Below are 22,960 nucleotides of genomic sequence, written 5' to 3'. Positions count from 1 at the left end.
GGCTGCAGCACTGGGGCATCCCGTGGCCTGTCTGGCATGGGTCTTTTGAGCTCATCTGCCCTATGCCCCTAGATACTGCCTGTGACGAAGTGGGACTGTTCTTAATGTTTCCTCTGAATACTATGTATGTGCCTCAATTTTCCCTATGCACTTCTTAAGTCTCCAGTGTGCGTAAATGGCCGACACTCTGTCTCCTGGCAACAAATAGCCAGGGTCCTTCCCCCCCTGCAAGGGGATGGCTAAAGGTGAACAAAGAGATCAGGTGACCTCCTGGCCTGGGAAAGAGACAAAGGCCAGAAAGGAGGGACTGGAGGGGGTTTCAGTTGGGAGCTGGCTGGGGACGGGAAGTGAGGGGAGATGGGGGTTGTCTGCCTCGCTGGGCTCCAGAATGGACCTGGCTGAGGGGTCCTGTTCTCTGTACCTACAAGCTCTGTTTTAGACCGTGTTCCTGTCATCTAATAAACCTCTGTTTTACTGGCTGGCTGAGAGTCACGTCTGACTGCAAAGTGGGGGTGCAGGACCCTCTGGCTTCCCCAGGACCCTGCCTGGGCGGACTCACTGTGGGAAGCGCACGGAGGGGCAGAGGATGCTGAATGCTCCAAGGTCAGACCCAGGAAGGTGAAGCCGTGTGAGCTTCTTGCCCTGAAGACAGTCTGCTCCAAGGGAGAGGAGGCTCCCCAAAGTCCTGGCTGGCTTTGTGGGGAGCAGTTCCAGAGCATCGCCCGGGGACTCCGTGACACCCCCGTTACTTAAACACACCCTTCTCTAGACCCCCGCCCCCAAGGTGGGAAGCTTCTGGTTACAGTTGAACTCTCAGGGGCCTGCAGTAGTTGTAAAGCAGTCAATACCACACTCATACGCTTTGCGCAGAGATTAGCCCCTTTATGTTCTTTTATACTTAATCATACGAAGCACAGGAGAGTGCACATCATGCAAAACAAATGTTAAATGCATGTCCCTGCCTCAGTTTCCTCACCACTCCAGGGCATTCTTTGGGCTGGGGTCTGAGTTCATTGGTTTGTCCAGAGTCCTTGGGCCATCTGGGCTCAGAAAAGCAGACAGGGCCCCTACCTCCTGGGCTGCTACACGCTGGGTGACCTCTACCTCCTACACGTCCTTTACCCAGCTTCTGTGACCTTGCTGTGTCTTGCCCCGTGCTTCCTTCTCCTACCTCACCCCTGTTCTGGTGTGTTTCTTTATTTAAACCACTCTGTCACTTGTTTTACCCCTGGTAAGTTTCCGCTTCTCCTGCCTTCCCCATCTCCCTTCAGAAGGGCAGAGCTAGGCTGGGTTTCCAAGGCTTGAGCTGGTTTCTAGCATAAACTTTGTGAGGGCTATAACCATTGCTCCTTCCTGGTGTGTACCTGTCGGCAGTGCTGGATCCTCATATGTACAGGGACTTGAAGTACAGCAGATTTTCATGACACAACCTCACGCTATCAGCCAGAATGTATAAGTTGTGCAAATATCGCCCCAGTTCATCACAGGTGTCCCTTGCCAGTGACTAGGGCTGAGTGGGATGTGGGCACTTCTCTCTGGATGGGATTCGGGGTGTTGTGAACTCCCTAGTAGAAGCTTGCCTGGGGATAGTCCCCAGCAGCTGGTCAGCATTTCCCTGCCTTGGTTGAAGGCTCCTCCCGGAGGATTGGGGTGGGGGGAATCTAGGATTGGTTTGGACATTGGGGTCTAGGAAGTGCGTGGAAGGGTCTCCCTGCAGGGTCTGCCCTGATACACAGCCCTCTGTGTGGCTTTGCTTTTGTGTATGTGAAATGCGTATCAGCGGGAAAAGTGCAACCTCAGGTTCTCTCCCACAGGCAGCCCTTTGTTTCCAGAGAAAGGGCCTCACTCCAAAGTCCTTTGTGCTGCAGTTTAGAGCGGGGCTGGGATTAATTGCAGCAATAGGTGCCTGAATGGGAAGCGCACAAGGCCACTCGTTCCTGCTATAATTATCTCAAAGCTGGGGAGGGAACTAAAATGTGCAGGAGATGCCCCCTTTGGTGGTGGCACCACCGGCAGGTCATTGCCTGTTCTGCTCCTCTATGCCGCCAATAAGCCACAACCAAATATTAGCAAGCTCCTGCCATCCACAGGCCCATAGAATCTCCCTGTTCTTTTCCGAGACCTCTGTATGTGGCTGCGGGGCAGGGGAGATGACGAAGCCCCAGAGCCAGGCACCACCTCCCAACAAACACTGTGGTGTGCATACTGTTTCCTTGTGCAGAGGAGCTGTGGATAGGATGAGGACTCATGAATAGCCCCACCCACTCATTGTCTAGCATCGGCACTGTTGTGTTAGCCATGGCCCCATTCCTGCCCTCCGGAGTGAGGCTCACCTCTGCTACGGACCCAAATGTTGGGCGTGCGTCAAAGATCCCTGGCATCTGCACTCTCTCTCTGTGGGTTGCAGAATGAGCCCGGCCCCTCTGTTTGACACTCTGGCCTGGGTAACCCATGAACTTTTCTCTGGGATATTTCTAAGGAGCTCTTCGCTTGAATCTGAGCCCTTCTTTTTTCCCAGTGGGGTAGGTATAGCTGAGAGGCCAAAGTCCTACCTTGCCAGAACGTCAGGATAGCTGGCAGTGTTGCAAGTTCAAAGCCAAGAAAGCGTAAGGTTTTGTACCCACTGGATCAGATTCTGGGGCTCTTTCTGAGGAGCTGACTGAAAAGAATGCATAAGAACCTAAGAACGGCCATACTGGGTTAGTCCAGTGGTCCATCTAGCCCAATATCCGGTCTTCAAGTGGTGGCCAGTGCCAGATGCTTCTGAGGGAATGAACAGGACAGGCAATTTATTGAATAATCCATCCCCTGTTGCCTGTCCCATCTTCTGGCACTCAGAGGTTTAGGGACACTCAGAGCATGGGATTGCATCTCTGACCATCTTGGCTAATAGCTGTTGATGGACCTGTCCTCTGAACTTATCCAATTCTCTTTTGCCCCCCTTTGGTTCAATAAGCGCCCAGAATTACTGAGAAGTGGTCTCCCCAGTTTTGCATATGAGCGCCGGAGCAGGTACTGAGAGGAAATCCTGGCCCTAATCCTGGTCAGTAGCAAAACTCAGACTGTAATGAGGCGTCAAAGCCTTGAGTACTGAAAAGTTTCTACTTCTGCTACTTCTTCATAGTGCTCCGCCATCAACGTCAGCCTCGACCACCTATTCTTCCTCTTCTCCCGAGACACTCTTCATGCTGTCTTCCACTTGCAGGTGACTTTCCATGTGATATGGATCTGTAAAGCTACTACCCGCTCCTTCTTCAAATCCTTCCTCAAAATAGCCGCAAAAAGTCGCCTGCTAACCATGAATAAGCAGAGAGGTGGTGAGGCTAATTGCTTATTGTCTTCCTGCCATCTCTTCCGTATTGGTTGTCTTCAATTGTGAGCTTGGGCAGGGCAGGCGATGACTTTGTCTGTTATGTTTGCACAGCTGTTGGCACATCGCGCTTGCTATCCTAATTCTTTGCATCAGAAAGGGAAAAAAGGGTGGGTGGTTTGTATCCAATTTTGGATTTGTAAAGACTTTTGAATTGATGAAGAAAACAAGGTGGCACGGAAGCGTCCAGGACAGTGTCCTGCTGCGAACTGCCTCTGCAGCTCCATGCTTCAGGCAGCAGGTACAGTGAGACCCAGAACCATTTTGAGCCTGGCCCTCACAAACAACCAATCTCTGAGACAAGGTTACAGAAGACCTGGAACGCCCAAGTGGCCCCACCACCTCAGGGCTGGGAGCTCCCTTCTGCCCTCTGTTTACAGCACTTTCCTTGGTTCGGAGCTCCCTGTTAACTGACTGTCGTTTTTCTGTGTGGTGTTTGGCCTTGGCTGTGGGCTTGCGCGGTTGCCAGGTGGTGTCTCAGCTAAGATGGTGGATCTGGAATAGTGAGGATTTGGGCTGCCCTGTCCCCTGTCAGAGTGACATGTCTGTTGTAAATCAACGTGTGTTGCCAACGCTACCTTGGAGAAGGACATTTCCTGGGTGTGGCAGCTTTGTCCCACGGCGGCCTGTACTGCCTGGCAAAGCAGGCGCTCTGGAGGAGGCTTTGAATGCTTCATAGCCTGTTTGGGTCCATGATATTGCTTCCCACAACATGTCTCAGCAAGGCACAGGACTCCACTGCCCTTAGTGTGGAAACTGCAGGAACCCGATGTCTGGGAGGGAGGCTCCTCCCAAAGGCCAGCACACCAGGGCGGGCAGAGATGGAGGGAATACTCCAAGTGCCATGGATGGAATTTCCATGAGTGTCATTGGCACAAGTGAGGAGTGTAGCAGGGGAGTCATTGGCTCTGTGGGATGCATGGCATGGGTGCTAAGGGTCTGGGCGTTGCAGAGCCCGTTGTCTGTGTGCATTTCCACTGTCTTTGGCAGATGTCATCAGCGCACTGTGTCCTGAGCTGTCCCACTCATGTGAATATCTGCGTCACTCGGAGACTCGAGTCAGTTCACCTTCAGGTTTCCTCTGGCTCCTTCTTGGTGGAATGGCAGGCTGATTCTGGGCTCCTCAAATCCAAGTTATCTCCCAAATCTGTCACTTTCAGCCACTGGGCTTCCTAACCTTTATCTCTTTTCCCCCTCCTGGTGCACCCAGTACTGGCACCTGGAGACCGTCTGCATAGGCCCGTCTGGCCCTTCTCAACAGCTTTCCTGAGCCAGCCCCCATTACAGCCCTTTCCTCTTCCCCCTCTGTGGTCAGCCACTCTCTCATTCCTTTTGACACACGGTGGAGTTGCGTCAGATCACTGGGACCTGGAGGTGGGAGAGCAGAGGTAGGAAATCCATTCATGCTTCAGGCTGTTTCCTCCTCCCTTCTCAGACCCCTTGCATGAGAAACTGCTCAGGGAAGGGCTTTCCGATGAACCATAGAAATACCCAGTCCACTCTGGGAGGAGTGTGGATTTTACTCCGAGTATTTCCTAATCCCAAAAAAGGCTCGTGACCCATCACGCTAGAGACCTGGGGTTCTGCGCAGAAGCTCAAGTCTTGTATGATTCCACTGGAAGCAATAATTCCTTCTCTCTGACCCCTCGGGCCTGGCTCGGAGCTCTCCGCCTTGCTGATGCATGCCGTACTCCCTTGTCACATCTTCCTGCGTGAGTTCAAATGGCAACATTCAGACTTGGCAAAGACCAATCCCTGTCAATGCAGAGAACTTGTTTGGCTTCACTACAGCCACTTGGGTCTCCATGAAATGTTTAACGGCAGTGGCTGCATATCTCAGGCATCATGGAACACAAGTGTGCCCATATTTGGACAACTGGCTCGTCAGGGCTGTGTCCTGGGCTCTGTCCTTTCAAAGGGTGTATATCCCTGCGTGCAACTTGTTCCCCTGCAGACATCTGGGACTCCAAACAAGCCGGCTCGGGCTGACTTTTATAGAAGCCATCCTGGGATCCTGTGGCTACAGCTTTTCTGCTGAAGGAAAGGCTCCTAGAAATGAGGAATGCAAATCTCTGTAATGATGCTTCCTCCCCGGGGAACAGACAGGTCTCCCTGAAGCTGGCTTGTCTCATGGCTCTGCCACATGGCGACACCTCTTGCCAGACTGCAGCTACAGTCCAGGCTGACCGCTGGTTACGCTCTAGGAATGCAGCCTGCACATGTGGCTAGCAATTCCCTAAATCTGGGGTAGTCAATTATTTTTTGTCAAGCTCCAAATATCTTGGTCAAAGTTGAGACACCAGAGAAAATAAGTAAGTCTTCCCCCCCCCCACCCCCCCCGACACACACACACACACACCACGAGTAAATAAAATTATTTTGGGGTCTGTTCCAAAGCATCTGTCAGTCTGGATTTGGCCTGCGGTCTGCCTATTGACTACCCCTGCTCTAAATAGTTTGGGATGCTCCGCTTTGCTTGTCAGCGTGATCCAATTACCTTGATCTCTCTCTCCTAGCCCCCTCGCTGGGATGTGTCATTGTCAGGCGGTTCTCCCATCCAGAGTTTTGCAGGAAAACTGGCAAATCCAGGATGTTACAAATACGCTGGAATTTAAGGCAATTTGACTCCGCTGCCTGGAGTGACATGGGCATGGGGAAAGAAGCACCGTTGTCTTGAGGCCATGTGTGTGTGGGAGCAGGGGCAAGGTAGGACAGCTTTCAAGTAGAGAATGGGCATCACCAGAATCCAGGCTAGCACTGGTGGTCTCTAAGGGGAGCCATGAGAATCAGTTTTATGGGGTGGGGCATGGTCACTTCTATAGACTCTGACAAATGTTTTCTCTAATTGAAGGGCCACTGGAGATTTCTGATGCTTTCTCCTGGGCCGTGCTCAAGACCTCTCTGCCATTTCCTGCAGAGACCCTCTTACCTCAGGAGAGCAAAGCTGGGCAGAGCCCAGATCTAATAGCAATTGCCTGGGCTGGTCAGATTTGGAGCATGGCTCTTCTGGTTCTGGCAGCGGAGCCTCCACTCTTTCCCTTGATGTTTCAACAACAGGGTCAGGTTCTACATCTGGATCTAGATTCACTTTGCCTAATAGCAAGGGTGGTTTAAATGCTGTTTGTTCACAGTGCTTCATCTGGTGTCTAGGCCTCGCTGATCCTTGTATGGTGCTTCCACAAGGTTTAAATGTGGCCTCTTTTTCATGGTTAAATTCCCTCTACAAACCAGGTCAATTTAGGTTCAGGACTCCCTGCTGTGGGTGGGTGGGGATGTGCACAGACTCTGCATTAGTGAAGGACACCTACAGGAGCTGTTACAGAATTAAAAATTGGGACAGTTGTTCCAATTCATGCTGGGGGAATCGTGTCCCACAGACTCAGAAACCCAAGAGGCTTCACACACAGTCCTGAGCTTTGAGCAACGCGATTCTCTGTGCTGGTCAGAAGCAAAGCAGCATTGTTCCTTACCCTCCAGTGCAGGAACAGTGTATGTCTCAATGCATCTGTCCCACAGAGTTATCTTGATGTAGAAGAACAGGCACCGTGTCCTCCTTTCCGGCATTCACTTGGCTGGGAAAAGGAACTTCCTGGCAAACAGCTGGAGTTGTAAGCCCCAAGGATGAGTGTGAAGCATAAGTCGCTTAGTCTGTCTTGAAATGGAATTACCTCTCCAGAGAATGCCAAATGCCTGGTGTTTGGCACAAAAGCAGCAGTTCCTGCCCCAATGGGGATTCATAAACAGATTGATTCCTCTGTCTCTCTGTGGTAAAACCTATGAGGAAGACCAGACCAGACCAGACTGTTACAGTGGAGAGGGCTGTCAGAGCTCTTGAGACCAGTCTGGGATCCCGGTACCAGAGCTCACTGGCTCTACCAGGGATGTGATATTAATAGCATCTCCTGTAATCACCATCCTCCCCTTGGTTAGTCTCCATGATTGGGATTCTGCTGCGGCAGGTCATGAAGAGGAAGATTACTGACCAGCAAATGGAGTTTTTCGTAAAGATGTGCATTAGTGGGGCCTCCTTCTTCCTTTCTCATTTGTTGTACCGGTCTTTTGAGATTCTCTTGCGGGTGGCTGACGTGTGGATCTCTTAGGGCGGGTGGTCCCCAACCTTTTTGTGGCCCGTAGCACGTTCATGTTTTCAGAAGAGTGTGGTGGACACCAACAATTACTCACATACAGGGCCGGCTCCAGGCACCAGTGGAGGAAGCACGTGCCTGGAGCAGCACATGCTACGGGGCAGCATTCCATCTGTTCTGCAGAGTTGGAGTGTTTTTTGTTTTGGTTTTGAGGTTTTTTTTGGTGCCAGTTCTGGGCAGTGCAGAGAGAAGTCAGAGAGAAGCCAGGAGGACAGAGAACACTGGCACCCGCAGCCTGCAGCCCTGGAGATCTCTGTCCCCGGCAGGCGCGGGGCCACGGCTTCTCTCTGGTTTAAGCCGCGGCCCTGTGCCTCCCAGGGACCGAGAACACTGGCGCCTGCAGTCCCGGAGTTCTCTGTCCTCAGCAGGTGCGGGGCCATGGTTTCTCTCTTCTGCTGGGCACTAGGCGAGCGTACATAAATGCCCTGGCGTGCACCCATGGCGCCCGCGGGCACCACGTTGGGGACCACTGTCTTAGGCCCTGGGCCCGTGAGCAGAGAAACCCCTGAGGGAAGAATTCCAGGTACTGCTCAGTAACCTTCCTTTCCCTACTGGCCAGCGCTGGGGCATCTGATAGTCCTCTCACTTCCTCTTCTAAACGGTCCCCAGTTGGGGCAATTTCTGCTGGCCCGGGGTAGATTACTTGTATCCCACTGGCAGAACAGTGGTGAGTATTCTAGCATCATTGACTGTGCCCCCGGTTGTCGCGGAGATACAGGGACGTGAACCATGGAGGAGGCTATGGGGATGCACTAGTGAATGCTTGGGATGGGGAGCTACTTGTCCCCACACCCTGTGAGTGACCCGGCGGCTTCTGTATCCAGACTACGGTACAGCAGGGAAAGCCGCTTTCAAGTACAGCTCCTGAAAGAGGCATATGCCTCGTGGACCAGGAAGGCTCCGTGGCAGTTGGGAGAGGCAGAAGGATCAGAAAGTGGGATAAATGCCCTCGCTAGAGTGATGCCTCAAGACGTGCCAGATGCCTGTTCGCAGGCTGGGCTGACGAGCTCTGAGCCCCTGCGTACAAAGTGGGTTTGGATAGTGCTGCCCGTGCTGAGCACTTGCAAGGGAGCTCCTGCTCCAGAGCTCGCCGATGAAACCATGTGCAAGGGAGTGGGACCGCCAGGGGACGGAGCAGTGGTGCTGAGTTCCCAACTGCTCAGTGTCGCCATGTTTGAGGGAGTGACACTGTGTGGGGACTGGGATTTGTAGGCCTCTGGGAAGTGTGTGTATAACGATGCTGGTTCTGGTGGGACCCAACTGAGAGCGTCAATTCAGGACAAATTGCTTAAAGCAAGGCAGTTACAGCCCCAGGCTGGGGTTTCTACGCACACCAAGGCAAACCAAACCAGCCAGCCAGAGAAGACTTTGGTTTTACGCCACTGGCTAACGACAAGTCAGACAAGCAATTCCCTTAGACACTCCAGTTTCCCAGTATCACCACCAGTGCCACTCGTTATGGGGATGAAAGGTTGTGAAAACCAATGCCTCAGTAAAAGAAAAAAGGTTCTCTTGATCCAAAAGGACCAAGCCCCAGACCCAAGTCAATATACAAATCAGCTCTTACCCAGAAATCACATAGTTGCCAATCCTTTGGAATCTAAAGATTTATTCATGAAAGGAAAAAGATATAGATGAGAGCTAGAATTGGTTAAATGGAATCAACTACATACAGTAATGGCAAAGTTCTTGGTTCAGGCTTGTAACAATGATAGAATAAACTGCAGGTTCAAATCTTTGGAGTACATCCCCACCTGGGATGGGTCATCAGTCCTTTGTTTAGAGCTTAAGTTTGTAGCAAAATCCCTCCAGAGGCAAGAAGCAGGATTGAAGACACGATGGAAATGAGGCATCAGCCTTTTATAGTCTTTTCCAGGTGTAAGAACACGTCTTTGTTCTTACTGTGGAAAATTACAGCAACATGGAGTCTGGAGTCACATGGGCAGGTCCCTGCATACTTTGCTGAGTTACTAGGTGTATTTGCCTTCTCTCAATGGGTCAGTTGTATAACTGATGATCCTTAATGGGCCATCAAGCAAGCTAGGCAGAGCTGACACCAACTTGTCTGCGGTGTCACCCAGAAGCAGAGCCTAAATTTGAAATACAGACAGTACAGAGCCAGTATTCATGACTTCAGCTACAAAAATGATATGCACATATAGACAGCATAATCATAACCTCTCCATAGACCTTACACAACAAGCTTTATACAATATTGGCTGCAAATATATAACAGTGGTCGCAACAATGATCTACAGAGTTACAGATTATGTCAATAACATCATAGTGTGTTAGACGTGAGTTGGAGGTGGGGGGCGGGGGTTGGCCTATAGGGCATCCTGGCTAAAGGGCACAAAGTGGGAAGGGGCAGGGAGGGGGCCACAAGGACTGACGAGCCGCAGCGAGACGCCCCCCCAATAGAGTGTGCGGGGGGCGGGGTCCTTGGGTCCCTTCGGGAGCCGCTGGAGCTTAGTCACCCTGGCAGGGGGAGGTGGGATCGGAGCTGGGCGGCGGCAGCAGCGGGCAGCGGGCGGGGAACGTTCTCCAGTGCGGAGCCCACGGGGAGACATACACCGGTGCCGGGAGGCTGCTAGCGCTAGGCTGGGGGTGGGGGTGGCTCCTCTCAAGGCACCGCTCTCCGGCCTCTTGCAAAGTTACTTGGTGGCTGGTGGCACATGCGGGGAGGGGGTTCAATGTCTGTCCTTCCTTCGCAGCCCTCTGCAACCGGCTCAGGTAAGCGCATGAGGATGGAGAGGAGGAAGCAGCAGCAGCAGCAGCAGCTACAGATCTTCCCCCTGGCGCCCTCCCCCCCGGGGTCCTGGGAACGTGTCCAGGAAGGGGGAGTTAAGGGGAATGGGGACTTGTGAACTGGATGGAGGAAAGACTCTTCTCTCTTCCTGTTGGCTGGGACTATGCCCTGAAGAGAGGCTCCCTGAGAGGGGCAGTGACTGCTGTGCCAAGCGTGGGGGCAGTCAGAGGAGGAGGCTGTCTGTGGGGAGGGTTTGGTCGAGGCACAGACCCAGTTGGGGTTCAGAAGGGGCATTTCTTTGCCCTGCAGTGGCATTTTGACCTGAATCTGCTTTGCGCCTTCGAGAAGGGCCCTGGGTTTGGGGAGCTTGTGCTGGGTAACTGGGGGCGGGAGCTCAGCTGTGTTGGTCAGAGCGAAGACCCGTTTCCCTAGACAGTGCTGCCGCTCGGCGTGGGAGTGAGGTTGTCTGCTGGTTGTGGTGGAGGAGATTTGGGGGGGAGGGAGAGGGTGCCTCCAGGCCTCTGACACCTCCCCCACCCTTCAAAGAATTGCTAGGGGTCACGACTGGGGTTAAGACCAGGATTGAGACAGTTTGCTGCTAGCCAAGACTCTCCCACTGTAGCGTGCTCAGGTTCGGTAGGGCTGCCTGGCCTTGCCTGGGATTAGCCGCAGCTGGCTGCAATTCCAGCTCTCTTCAGACTGGCTTCTCATCGTCCCCCCGTTTTTCCCCCCCTCTCCCTCCCACGGCTGGGGCTGGGGTTGGGGCTCTCGGGGGAATGCTGACGGGGAGGTTTGGCTTGTAATCTGCTCTTGGAATGTCGGCCAGACGGTCAAATTCTTCTCGCCTCTTGTGAAATGACTGATGTGGGGCAGCTTGGGAGAGCAGCCTGCCATCCCTCCCCCACTGGGGAAACCTGCCTGGTCTGCACCGCCCTGTCATGGGAACAGGCGCTTTCAGACTGAGCCGCAGCAAAGACACCAGTGCCGGGGGGGGGCTGTTTCACTGCTGGCAGACCCTTGCAGCAAAGGTGTTTGGGAGGAGGAGGTTGTGTGGATGCCCAGCAAGCGAGGTTCAGCGTACAGATTGCTGAAAGGAAGATGGCTTCTCTTGCTTGCTGTCCACATTCCCCTTCCTGCTGTTTCTTTGGTGGCTCTGCTCCCTTAGCAAGTCTCCTGATGGGGGGGTCTTTCCTCTCCCCTTGACTGGAGGAAATCCGGAGTCCGTCTCACTCTGCCCTTCTCCCACCCGCCCCCAAAGCTGTGTTGCTCTGCATTGCCTGCAAAGGTTTTGAAAGATTTCCCTCCTGTTTCTTTCCCAAACCCTGACCTTGTCTCTCAATTCCATTTTTCCTTCAGAAACCCTGATGGATACGAAGTGGGTGACGTCTGAGTTGGCGTGGACGGCTCATCCAGAGACCGGGGTAAGGCTCTGGTCCTGCTCTTGGAGCCTGCACAGGGCTCTGGATTCCAGGTTGAGCTGCAGGTTTTGATCTGTTCCAAACTGGGACGCTTCACGAGACAGTGACACCCTTTGGGTTCCCTCCTGTGCCTGTTGTGTGCCTTGTGAAATCACTCCCGTTCCCCAGACCAGCTCATAGCTCTCTTTGATGTCGACTCCTTCATTACTATGGGAGTCACAAGTACATGGCGTTATGCAGAGAAGAGTCAAGTTCTCACAGGCTCCAGTGTGACAAGGGGAGTAGGGCCAGGAGGGAGCAGGGCAGGGACGGCCCATATGGGTACTTCGGTTCGTACTGGCTGTGTGCGTGTTGGTGCTTTTTGGGGTAATCACGTGTCTGGTTTCTGCAGTGTGGTTTGGATTAGTTTGTTTGGAGGTGGGGCCGTGTTTTTAAGCATTCCGGTCTGCCCATCCCAGTGGGTAACCTGCCAATCTCTCTCCACTGCAGTGGGAGGAAGTCAGTGGTTATGATGAGGCCATGAACCCCATCCGAACGTACCAGGTGTGCAATGTGCGGGAGGCCAATCAGAACAACTGGCTTCGTACTCAGTTCATCCAGCGCCAGGACGTCCAGCGAGTCTACGTGGAGCTGAAATTCACTGTACGGGACTGTAACAGCATCCCCAACATCCCGGGCTCCTGCAAAGAGACCTTCAATCTCTTCTATTACGAGTCGGATACAGATTCTGCCTCTGCCTCTAGCCCCTTCTGGATGGAAAACCCCTACATCAAAGTGGATACAATTGCCCCCGATGAGAGTTTCTCCAAGCTGGAGTCTGGTCGCGTGAATACCAAGGTGCGCAGCTTTGGGCCCCTCTCCAAGAATGGTTTTTACCTGGCCTTCCAGGATCTGGGCGCCTGCATGTCCCTCATCTCTGTCCGTGCTTTCTATAAGAAATGCTCCAACACCATTGCTGGCTTTGCTGTTTTTCCGGAGACCTTAACTGGGGCTGAGCCCACTTCTCTGGTCATTGCCCCAGGGACCTGCATCCCCAATGCAGTGGAAGTGTCTGTGCCCCTGAAACTGTACTGTAATGGAGATGGGGAGTGGATGGTACCAGTTGGAGCCTGTACATGCGCTGCTGGATATGAGCCTGCCATGAAAGATACCCAGTGCCAAGGTAAGCACATGGCTAGATGGCCTGTGACATGTTCTCTTCCTCTGGAGTAAGGTATGTGTCTAAGCAGAGGATGTGGGTACTTCTCTGCTGGACCAGTTGTGAGTTCAGCGGTTTCTGTGGCCTGAGGCCTGGCACTTGCAGTGACTCCTGCTCTGTCCTGGAGTTTGATCTTCTGTGATTCTAGCTTAATGACCATCTATACTTCCAGGTCTCCACCTGGGTGCCTGATGGTGTTACCTAGTTAACATCAGCTGTAATGCACTCGCTGGCACCCAGTGGGTTCCAGCAGCTGGGAGCTATGGCCCAGGCCTGCCACCTCCTCGTCCTTTCCTTGGCATCAGGGCGAGCACCACATGCCATTGAGAGGTTCCAGTTTTGCTGGAGACTCCTAGATGATTACTGTTGGAAGACACCTCAGGAGGTCTAGTCCAACCTCCTGCTCAAAGCAGGACCAACCTCAACTAAATTATCCCAGACAGGGCTTTGTCAAGCTGGGCCTTAAAACCTCTAAGGAAGGAGATTCCACCACCTCTCTAGGTAACCCATTCCAGTGCTTCACCATCCTCCTAGTGAAATAGTGTTTCCTAACATCCAATCTAGACCTCCCCTAGAACGCCTTCTGATTTTCAGCTTCTGATGTCCCTATTTACAGGCCTAACAGGGAAACTTGGGATCAGTGGGTTACTCAGTATGAGGTCATGCCAGAACCCAGTCCCCACCCCATTCCACTTCCAAGTCTTCCTTGCAGCTAGAGGGTGAGGTCCCTGTATCTCTTGGAGAGGGAGGCTTGAGAAGTGGGGCTGATGTCAGAGCCATATGCATCTCTGGGCAGTATAATCCTTATGTTAAATTCTCAAGATTATTCAGGACCCACAGCCTTTTAGGACACTCACTTCCATGTGTCCGTAAGGCAGCAGCGCAGGAAATAATGTGGGTTCATCCTTAATTTGTACAGAGTAGTGCCCATGGGGCAAACTGCAGCAGTGAGGGTGTTGGGAGAGTGTCTGGCAGTGGTGGCGGCTAACTGTCACCATCAGAGCCTGCAGGGGTATCCGTATTTAGAGAGCTGGCTTCGAAGAGCCTGTACTTATAAAGGTGTGATTCATTTGATTCTCTTCTTAACCCTAAGGTCAAGAGTGAGCATGGGGAAGATGGCTGTGGTGTTGCTCAGATTCAAACATTGATAGGGTCTCTCCTGGATTCCAAGGGGGCCTTAGCCCCCTTCCAGGAGATGGGGGGCTTCTAGCAGATGGTCTCAGAGACTAGATTGTGAGGCAGAGGCCTTGCCTGGCAATACTCAGACAATTCACCTTGCACAGGAAGCTGCTGAAGCTAAGACTTTACCCAATTTGTGTCTGTGCCTTTGTTTCTCTGACCAGAGAAAAGGCAATAGAGGTTTGAAGGAGCAGTGCTCTGCAGCAGTGACTTACCTGAACAGCCAGGGAGATCCTGGAGTCACAGTGAGCCAACGAGTAATGTTTCTGAGGGATGGGGCTTCTGGTAATGCTTTCAGCTTGCCTTCTAGAGCAGGAGGGAACAATTCAGCAGATAAATCAGGTCAACATGAGTAGTTTTCATGGAGACTGAAGCAAACTCCTTTTTTGTCAAATGAGGTTCCCCCTCCCCCAATCCATGAATCTGAGTCAGAATAGTATCTGTCTACTCCAGTGCATTGGGGCTTCCAACTTTGTGTTCAGTGATCATTACACGGGGGAAGAGGATGCATCTTTCATTCCCTATCTCCTTCTTTCAACAAAAGTTGATCAAGAAGTGATCTCAGCTCTGTTATCCTTGTCCATGGCAACCCCTTTGTTCTTGCCCAGACCTCTTTCCTCGTCAATAAGGAAAGTTCCTTAGACCTAAAAATCTCCATGTGATGCACCAGTTGCTGGATTTTAAAAGAGGAATCTTATTTCTCTGGGAAAATCGTGTTGTGCTTGTGGAATAGGAGATCTTTTGCTAAATGTTCACATGTCCACAAACGAAAGCAGCTTAAGGATTTGGCGAACCTAGAGAAGTCGCTCCGTTTTCTTGTCCTTTTATCAGTCATTTTAGAGTTCTTCTGTTAGTGAGTTAAGGATTGTCCTGGGAAACAACCAAAAAGCAATTGACAGTTATCTCTGCCTTCCACGCACTTGTGCAAGGGAAGGGTCTTCTGTCATCCTCTGGAAAATAGTAGAAGGTTTGGTGCATGTGTGCGCCTATTCGCCTGCAAACCTAACCTGTCTAAGATGGATGTTATAGTGATCTGGACCTTGTTAGCTCATTCCACTACTCTCTGCCTCCCTTTCTAGTCATAAAATGGGGGTGTTGTTTATTGCAGAGCACACAAGGGTCCTAATCACATTTGTGGCCCCCCCCCGTGCCGAACGCTATTCAGACAGAGGTAGAAATGGTATTTGCCGCAGAGAGTTTTAATGGTCATTGTTACTTTCCAAACGCTTTGTGATCTGTGGGTGAAAAGTGCCTACAAGGGCCAGGAATCATTTTAATGAAGGGGGGGTTAATGGGGGGGGAAAAACCCAATCCTGAGTTACAGCTGAGATGGGGGGAACCTTGCCGTAAATCCATCCCCCTGCAGATTTTCTATGGCTTTTGAAGAGATCCTCATCTCAGTTATCTCCAAGCAGCGCGGTATTAGACTTTTGCTTCAGACCGGTTAGACATTCCTCGTATCCTGCTCCCTCGGGGGTTAAGGGCTCATTCCACCAGGCGGAAGGCAGCGTCTTCGACGTGCTTTGTACAATACGTTTCCACGGCATTGATTTGTCGTCTTGTTCTCAGGCGCATTGTCTTTATTTCATTAGCACACTGCTCTTTCGGGGCAGTTGCCCTGCTCGCTGCTCTCCCAGAATGGGGATTTCCAGAGGCAGTCCTCTCTGGAGGCAGAAAGGTTGCTGACCCCTGGCTGTGGTTCTTGGATTACGTTGCCTCTGCGGCTCCACCAACCCCACCCAGCTTCTCTGGACTCCTTTGGGTCACTGAATGAGGAGGAACATTGCGAGGGTCGGGGAGGATTTGCTGCCTTTTCTATATTGGGGCTCAAATGCTGAGTTCCTGAAAGGGATGCGCCATCTTCTCCCGCGCCCCCAAATGGTTGCTGATTTCCAGAGGTCCCAGGCCAGCTGCACTGCGAGCATGTGCACTCCATCTGCTTTGCGTGACCCCCAGGTGCATCTGCACTGCAAAAAAACAAAAAACAAAAAACCACCCAGTGGCAATGAGTCTGAGCCCGGGTCAACTGACGTGGGCTCACGCTGCCAGGCTAAACCTAGCAGTGTGGATGCTTGGGCTGCTATTTTTAGCCCGAGCTGGCTTGACCCAGGCTCTGAGACTTGCTGCTCCAGGTGATGATGATAATGATTATTACTATTTTTTTTTGTTGTTGCAGTGTAGACATGCCCTCATTGCATTGCCTCAGCAAACTGCTATGTCACCTTTCGTTGGTTTACTGCGTCTCTTTCTTTAGAAACAGACAATCCCTACTTTGGATGGGACAATGTTAGGGTGAAATCGCCCACTGAAGTTTTTTCCTCCAGATGCCAGTCACGTCAGACCAGAGGCAGCGCTAGGCATAAGCAGACTAAATAATTGCTTTGGCCCCTGAGCAGCTCAAGGGGGCTCCTATTAATTATTACTGTGTCAAAGGAGCAACGCAGAATTCATGGTATCTTTGCTTCTGACATCTCCCCCTCCCACCCTCAAAAAAACTCTTGTAGGGGACATTTATCCAGATTCCTTCATGCCTGGTGTCCATCACATCAGATTGATGGGATCTCTAGAGATGTCTGAAGTCTCATTGACAACGCACCCCTTCCCCATGTCTTTCAACGTTCCTACTCACATGATCATCTGAGACAAGATTGGAGGCAATATATTCAAAGTAATCCACTTCCTGGAAAGCAGCCCAGCTTCCCTGATTTCTGTGCACATAAAATCAGAGTCATCATGTTACAGGAACAATGGGCTTTGTGTACATTTCCTTCTCTTCTGTTAGAATAGAGAGATGTGATTGCGTAGTTCAATAATATGTGACTATCTAATCGGTTAAATGCTGAAAGAGAGCGCACCCAGAGCATGCGTCCGATGCTGTTCTCACTCCTGAATTTATTCCTCAACCAGTTCTCTTCCAAACTCAGCAAAGCACATGTTCCTTTAAAGCCTGTGTACTAAATTTGAGCTTTTTCAAGGGATGCCATTGGGTCAAATTGGGGCCAAAGTCTGGACTTTGTAGAAGCAAACTTTCTGCAACCAATGACTAATAGAAATGTTACCGTGACTTTTTTAAAAACTGCCTACTAATCATATTATATGCCAATTGTTTTCATCCCCACGTTGCAACACTGGGTTACTGCATGAAAACCAGGAAGTGAAACTAATTATTTAGCAAAAAGATCAGGAGTACTTGTGGCACCTTAGAGACTAACAAATTTATTTCAGCATAAGCTTTTGTGGGATGCGTCCGAAGAAGTGAGCTGTAGCCCACAAAAGCTTATGCTGAAATAAATTTGTTTAATCTCGAAGGTGCCACAAGTACTCCTGTTCTTTTACGGATACAGAATAGCACGGCTGCTACTCCGAAACCTGTACTTATTTAGATAATTAAAAGAAGTGACCGATTCCAAGAGAAGAAAGCTAGAATTTTAAAAATCTGTTACTTGCAACAGTTAAGGAAATCTGACTTCTAAATAGTATTTCTGACCCATCAGTGCCCTTTAAATTCATATTATTGTGATTTGAGTAATAAAAAAAAAAGTAAATTATCCTTTTTAGAGTTGGTTTTATGCTTTATTTGGGCATCATTCAAATACCCAAGGCTTTTTCAAGTTTACTCCAACTTGTGTGTGCCCCCACCCCCACCCGCACGCACCACTTTTGGACTGAACCAGCATGAGATAGTTCAGCCCAAAGGGTAATGTTTCTTGAAATGAAGTGCCTTGAAAATAGAGGCTTAGAATGAGCGTTGTCTCCTGAACTGCAGCTGGAACGTAGCTGCCATGATGTTAATCCATCTGTAGGCACTTACGGAAGAGTAATGTGAGTGAACGGCGCAGGTTCATGAAGCCCAGATTGTCCCAGGCAAACGTGATTGCTGCCTTTAACAAAATGACAGGGTTGCTGGACAAAGGGATATGATGGGTTTAATTTATCTAGACTCGTGAGGCTTTTGCTTTAGCCCTGCAGGGAAAGGAATAGAGAAACTGGAAAGACGCTGTCTGGGTTAGAATACTGGAGTGTGGATCGAGAACTGTCTCAGCCCTTAAACAGTATAATTCGAGGCTGTTATCCGCCCCTAAGAAGGAGCTATAACGCAGAAGAGTCCTACGGGAGTTGGTGCTGGGGCGGAGAGTAACAGCTTGACTAATGATCTGGACGGTGAAGTACACTGTACCAGGCAGTTTCGAATTTTCATGCTGTCGGGACAATCATCCCTCATCCCTGCAGAGGGAGGGGACCTCGGAATATCGAGTTCAATGTGTATCGGGGGAATGGGGGGGATTCCCTTCTCCTTGCCCACATCCAATGCGGTAATTGCAGGCCCTGGTGAGTCATGATGTGTGATGTTGGGATGATTTATTTCGGTGTGCTTAAGCTCCCTCCCTTTTCCCTTATTCACAGGGGTGGGGCTTTGTTTTTGAAAAAGAAGCTTTCTGCAACCAGACCACCTGGTACTGTCATTCTGTCTGACTCCAGAGGCTAAGCAAGATTGGGCTGAGTCAATACCTGGATGGGAGAGATCTCTACCGAAAACCCCAGGTGCTGCAGGAAGTGGTGTTTTGGCAGGTGGCCCTCTGAGTTGGTGCTGCCAATGGTGCAAGAGGTGCTGTGTCGCTGGAGGAGTAGTTGACTTGCAGGCCAGATGCGAAACCGAAATCCTAACTTCTTGTGGTGTCATCCTGTGGCAGCATCATCCCTGCAGTCCTGGTGAAAGTCCAGAGTGAGGAACTACTTTCTGCCAGCCTGTCCCCCTCCCCGGTCCTAGTAGCTTTATTTATTATTAGTAGTATTATTATTTATTATTATTATTTTTAGACCAGGATTCTACTTCGCTTCCTCTCCTGCGTCCAGTTGTGCTGTGTCTGTTAAATGGCTGCCACATTCCCCCTAGAGGTGGCTGCATCTTGGTTCTGACAGACGTGATCTGTGTGTCAGGAGTCTTCTGGGGATTCTTCGGCCTGAAAAGCACTTACAGAAATGTCAGCTCCTGTCAGGAGGGTCAGGTGATGCTGGCTCTTTAGCCCAAGCTGTAAAGACTCATGCTTCCATCCTTGGAGAGCTCTGGTTCAGTCCCGGGGTCATTGGCCCAAACTGTGGCAGTCACATGCAGTTTCTCACAGAGAAAGGATGGTTCGGTGGTTAGGGCGCTAACTGGGGACATGGGAGACCTGAGTTCACATCCCTGGTCTGCCACAGATTTTGTGTTTTCTTGTGTGAAATCATGTAGCTTCACTGTACTTCCATTCCCACCTCAGTACACTGGGGATAATAGCCATGCCCTGGCTCGTGGGTGCTAAGAGGATCAATACAATGGAGGGAATGGATCCTACGGTGACGGAGCCATGTAATAAGTAGCTTGGATAGGGGAAGCAAGAACCCCAAAAGGATGAGTCTGCTTCTCTCACCACCAGCTCTTTTCCAGACTCCGGAGGACATAGAGTAAAGCAAAACGGTTGCACTCCCGTATCTGGGTGTAGAGGCTCGGGAGATCGTATCTGGATGGGAGAGTGACTCTGCCAGAGCCCGCTCTTCTCTGTTCCTCCCCGGGACTGCCGGCTTGAAACTCGTCGAGGTGGTGATGCTATGAGTCACATCGGTTACTAATTGTCTCACACTCAAGTGCCTTTCGTCCCAAAGTACTTAATAAGCAAAATAAATAAGTGATGACAATGTGTTTACTGCTGTCTAACCAAGGGCTCTGCTACTGCATTTTCAGCTTGGAAAAGAGACCGCTAAGGAGGGGATATGATAGAGGTCAATAAAATCATGACTGGTGTGGAGAAAGTAAATAAGGAAGTGTTATCTACTCCTTCTCATAACACGAGAACTAGGGGTCACCAAATGAAATCAATAGGCAGCAGGTTTAAAACAAACAGAGGAAGTATTTCTTCCACAGGTTGACTGTGTGTTCTGTGAACTCCTTGCCAGAGGATGTTTTGAAGGCCAAGACTATCACAGGATTCAAAAAAGAACTAGATAAATTCATGGAGGATAGGTCCATCAATGGCTATTAGCCTGGATGGGCAGGGATGGTGTCCCTAACCTCTGTTTGCCAGAAGCTGGGAATGGGCAACAGGGGATGGATCACTTGATGATTCCCAGCTCTGTTCATTCCCTCTGGGGCACCTGGCATTTGCCACTGTCGGTAGATGGGCCTTTGGTCTGACCCAATATGGCCGTTCTTATGCATTGGGCATTAAAAAAAAGAGGGAATGGGGCTTGGAAGGAAGTAGGTTCTTCCACTGTAAGTACAGACCCAGGACAGTGGGTCCTGGTACAAACCAGATACAAAAATCACTTTTCTCTCAGCTGAAATACAGCTGCTTCTGGGCTAACAGGCCCACAGCAACGCTGCGCACAGTTTAGGACAGGAAGCAAAGAAGGCCATGTCCCCTCGAGTACGCAGGAGGCTGTCGGCAGGCAGGGTACTGTCCAACTTGGGATCTAGCCAGAACTTCTCAGTTTCATCGCCTCAGTAAAGCTGTGCTTGCAGCATCAGGGTTTCCTGCCTTGTGCAAACTAAGGGAGTTGTCTCTGTTTGGATTGTCTGTGTCCCTGATGGAGTCAGGCTTCTCTTGCCAGCTGTTTCAGCCTAACGTGTCCAAGGGGCTTCAGTCATTCCTCATCCCTTCATAGTATGATTCCTTAAATCTGAATGTGTATCCACCAGTTTGTAACCGTACGGGACGTAAGCCTGGCTATCTAAACACACAGAGGCATCTTTGAGTGTCTGCAGTCTCCATTTTTCACTTAAGCGTGATTTTGCAGTGGCCATGGAATTGGCTTGATGAGTGCGATCCGCATACCCTCCCTCTGCACTTTCCATCAAGAGAAAGTGTACATGGGAGACACCATCCCCATTTGTGGCTAGTGGTGGTCCTGGGTTTTCATCTGAGCCTGTCCACCTACCAGTATCTTCTGATTTGTAGGGCAGAGCCAGGGGGAACAGTCTCTAAATGGTAAAACTCTTCATCTACCAGGCTGTTGGGGGACCCAAAGACCTGGTGATTTCAGCTCAGAAAGTAACACAACGAAGCGCTGTAATCGATGTGATATGAGCTAACTGGAATCTCCATGTCTAAAGGACTTGGAGCCCAGTCAGATGAAGGGATAGCAACTTCTGCAGCCTGCCTGCTTAATGTCTCTGTAAGAGTGTGAACCAGCCTTGTGGTAGACTTAAAAGCATTTGCTTTGCTGAGTCTAGACTGGATTTCCAAATCAGAGTAATGCATAAAGCTCTTAATCAGTAGCACTAGACTTTTTCCTGAGAGTTTCTGCTGCTTAATTGTCTCTTAGGGTGGGGAACTGCAAAGACAGTGCAGTGAAGGAGAAAGAAAGGTTGTGCACTCACTAGTAAGTATTGCTTTTGTAGATCTGCGCTGACCTGCCCTCTTTCCCTCTGCATTCGGGTCTTCAGGGGTGTTTCCGTGAGAGGGAAAGGAACTAAGCAGTGGCTAGGTGTTGGTCTGACATACCCTGGTGTTCTAGCTCCTAACAGCTTTTCTGCTTTGCATGGTGATGCGTGTGGCAGAGCATGCAGCCCCTTCAGGGAGAGTCTGTAGAGGCAATACACTTGGAGAACCATTGCAGTATGTAGCTTTCCTTCCAGGGACATAACTACTGGCTGAGGCCATGTCTACGCTACAAACTTTGGTCAATGCAGGTTACGTCAGCATAAAACTACTGCACTTAGTATATTGCTTGGGCGTGAGCATGCTCACCAGAAATGCTTGTGCTAGTGCACCATGAGGAGGTATCATAGCATGTACCTTGCCGTGGTCCAGGGCTCTGCCTTTTGGGAAGATTTGGCAATGCGTAGTGGGGCAGAAATGAGTCTCACGGATGTGACTGGGAGCAAAGGGTCAAGGTCCCATCATGCAACTTTCTCCATCCTGTAATGCCATCCATATCCCATAATTGTTGTGCCTTTTATTAGAATCCCACAAAGCCACATGGTGCTCCTCGCTGTCCGCCGCTCCTGACAGAAGCATGGAGTCTGCACAGCTCTGCATTGCTTTCATGAGCATTGCAAACACAGGGTGCTCAATCCTCTAGTATTTGCAGAGCTGTATGAAGAACCACAGCAGCGGGGAACAAGATGATTCTGTGGAGGACAGTCTGCTGGGGGTCATAGTGGACCACAAGCTAAATATGAGTCAATACTGTAACACTGTTGCAAAAAAAACCGAACTTCATTCTGGGACGTATTAGCAGGCGTGTTGTAAGCAAGACACGAGAAGTAATTCTTCCGTTCTACTCTGTGCTGATTAGGCCTTGACTAGAGTGTTGTGTCCAATTCTGTGTGCCACATTTCAGGAAAGATGTGGACAAATTGGAGAAAGTCCAGAGAAGAGAAACAAAAATGATTAACGGTCTAGAAAACATGACCTATGAGGGAAGATTGAAAAAATTGGGTTTGTTTAGTCTGGAGAAGAGAAGACTGAGAGGAGACATAAGTTTTCAAGTACATAAAAGGTTGCTACAAGAAGGAGGGAGAAGAATTGGTGTCCTCTGAAGATAGGTCCAGAAGCAATGGGCTTAAATTGCAGCGAGGGAGGTTTAGGTTGGACATTAGGGAAAACTTTCTAACTGTCAGGGTTGTTAAGCACTGGAATAAGTTTCCTAGGAAGGTTGTGGAATCTGCATCACTGGAGATTTTTAAGAGCAGGTTGGACAAACACCTCTCAGGGATGGTCTAGATAATACTTCGTCCTGCCATGAGTGCAGGGGACTGGACTAGATGACCTCTTGAGGTCCCTTTCAATCCTATGCTTCACAGAGCAGCGGCACATGGTGGAATGCTGTCTCTGGGCCTGAAAACGAGCATTGGCTGATGAAATTACATCATAATTCAGGTTTGAGATGACAAGAACTTTTGGATGCAGAACTTTCAGATGA

General features: G+C 50.4%; 1 protein-coding gene across 2 annotated transcripts in view; it reads left to right on the top strand.

The window, feature by feature from the left end:
- Nucleotides 1–22,960, top strand: part of EPHB3 (EPH receptor B3) — a 51,964-nt gene that overhangs the window by 12,363 nt on the left and 16,641 nt on the right. For both annotated transcript variants that reach the window (XM_030575747.1, XM_030575746.1), the window contains exons 2-3: nt 11,621–11,685; nt 12,172–12,844. In XM_030575747.1, coding sequence (XP_030431607.1) covers nt 11,629–11,685; nt 12,172–12,844 — 730 coding nt within the window. In that variant the 5' untranslated portion in view covers nt 11,621–11,628. The remainder of the gene's footprint in view (nt 1–11,620; nt 11,686–12,171; nt 12,845–22,960) is intronic.

This window comes from Gopherus evgoodei, chromosome 9, assembly GCF_007399415.2.
Source record: "Gopherus evgoodei ecotype Sinaloan lineage chromosome 9, rGopEvg1_v1.p, whole genome shotgun sequence".
Lineage (NCBI taxonomy): Eukaryota > Metazoa > Chordata > Testudines > Testudinidae > Gopherus > Gopherus evgoodei.
The sequence above is the reverse complement of the archived record's forward strand: the minus strand, read 5'-3'. Positions and strand labels throughout refer to the sequence as shown.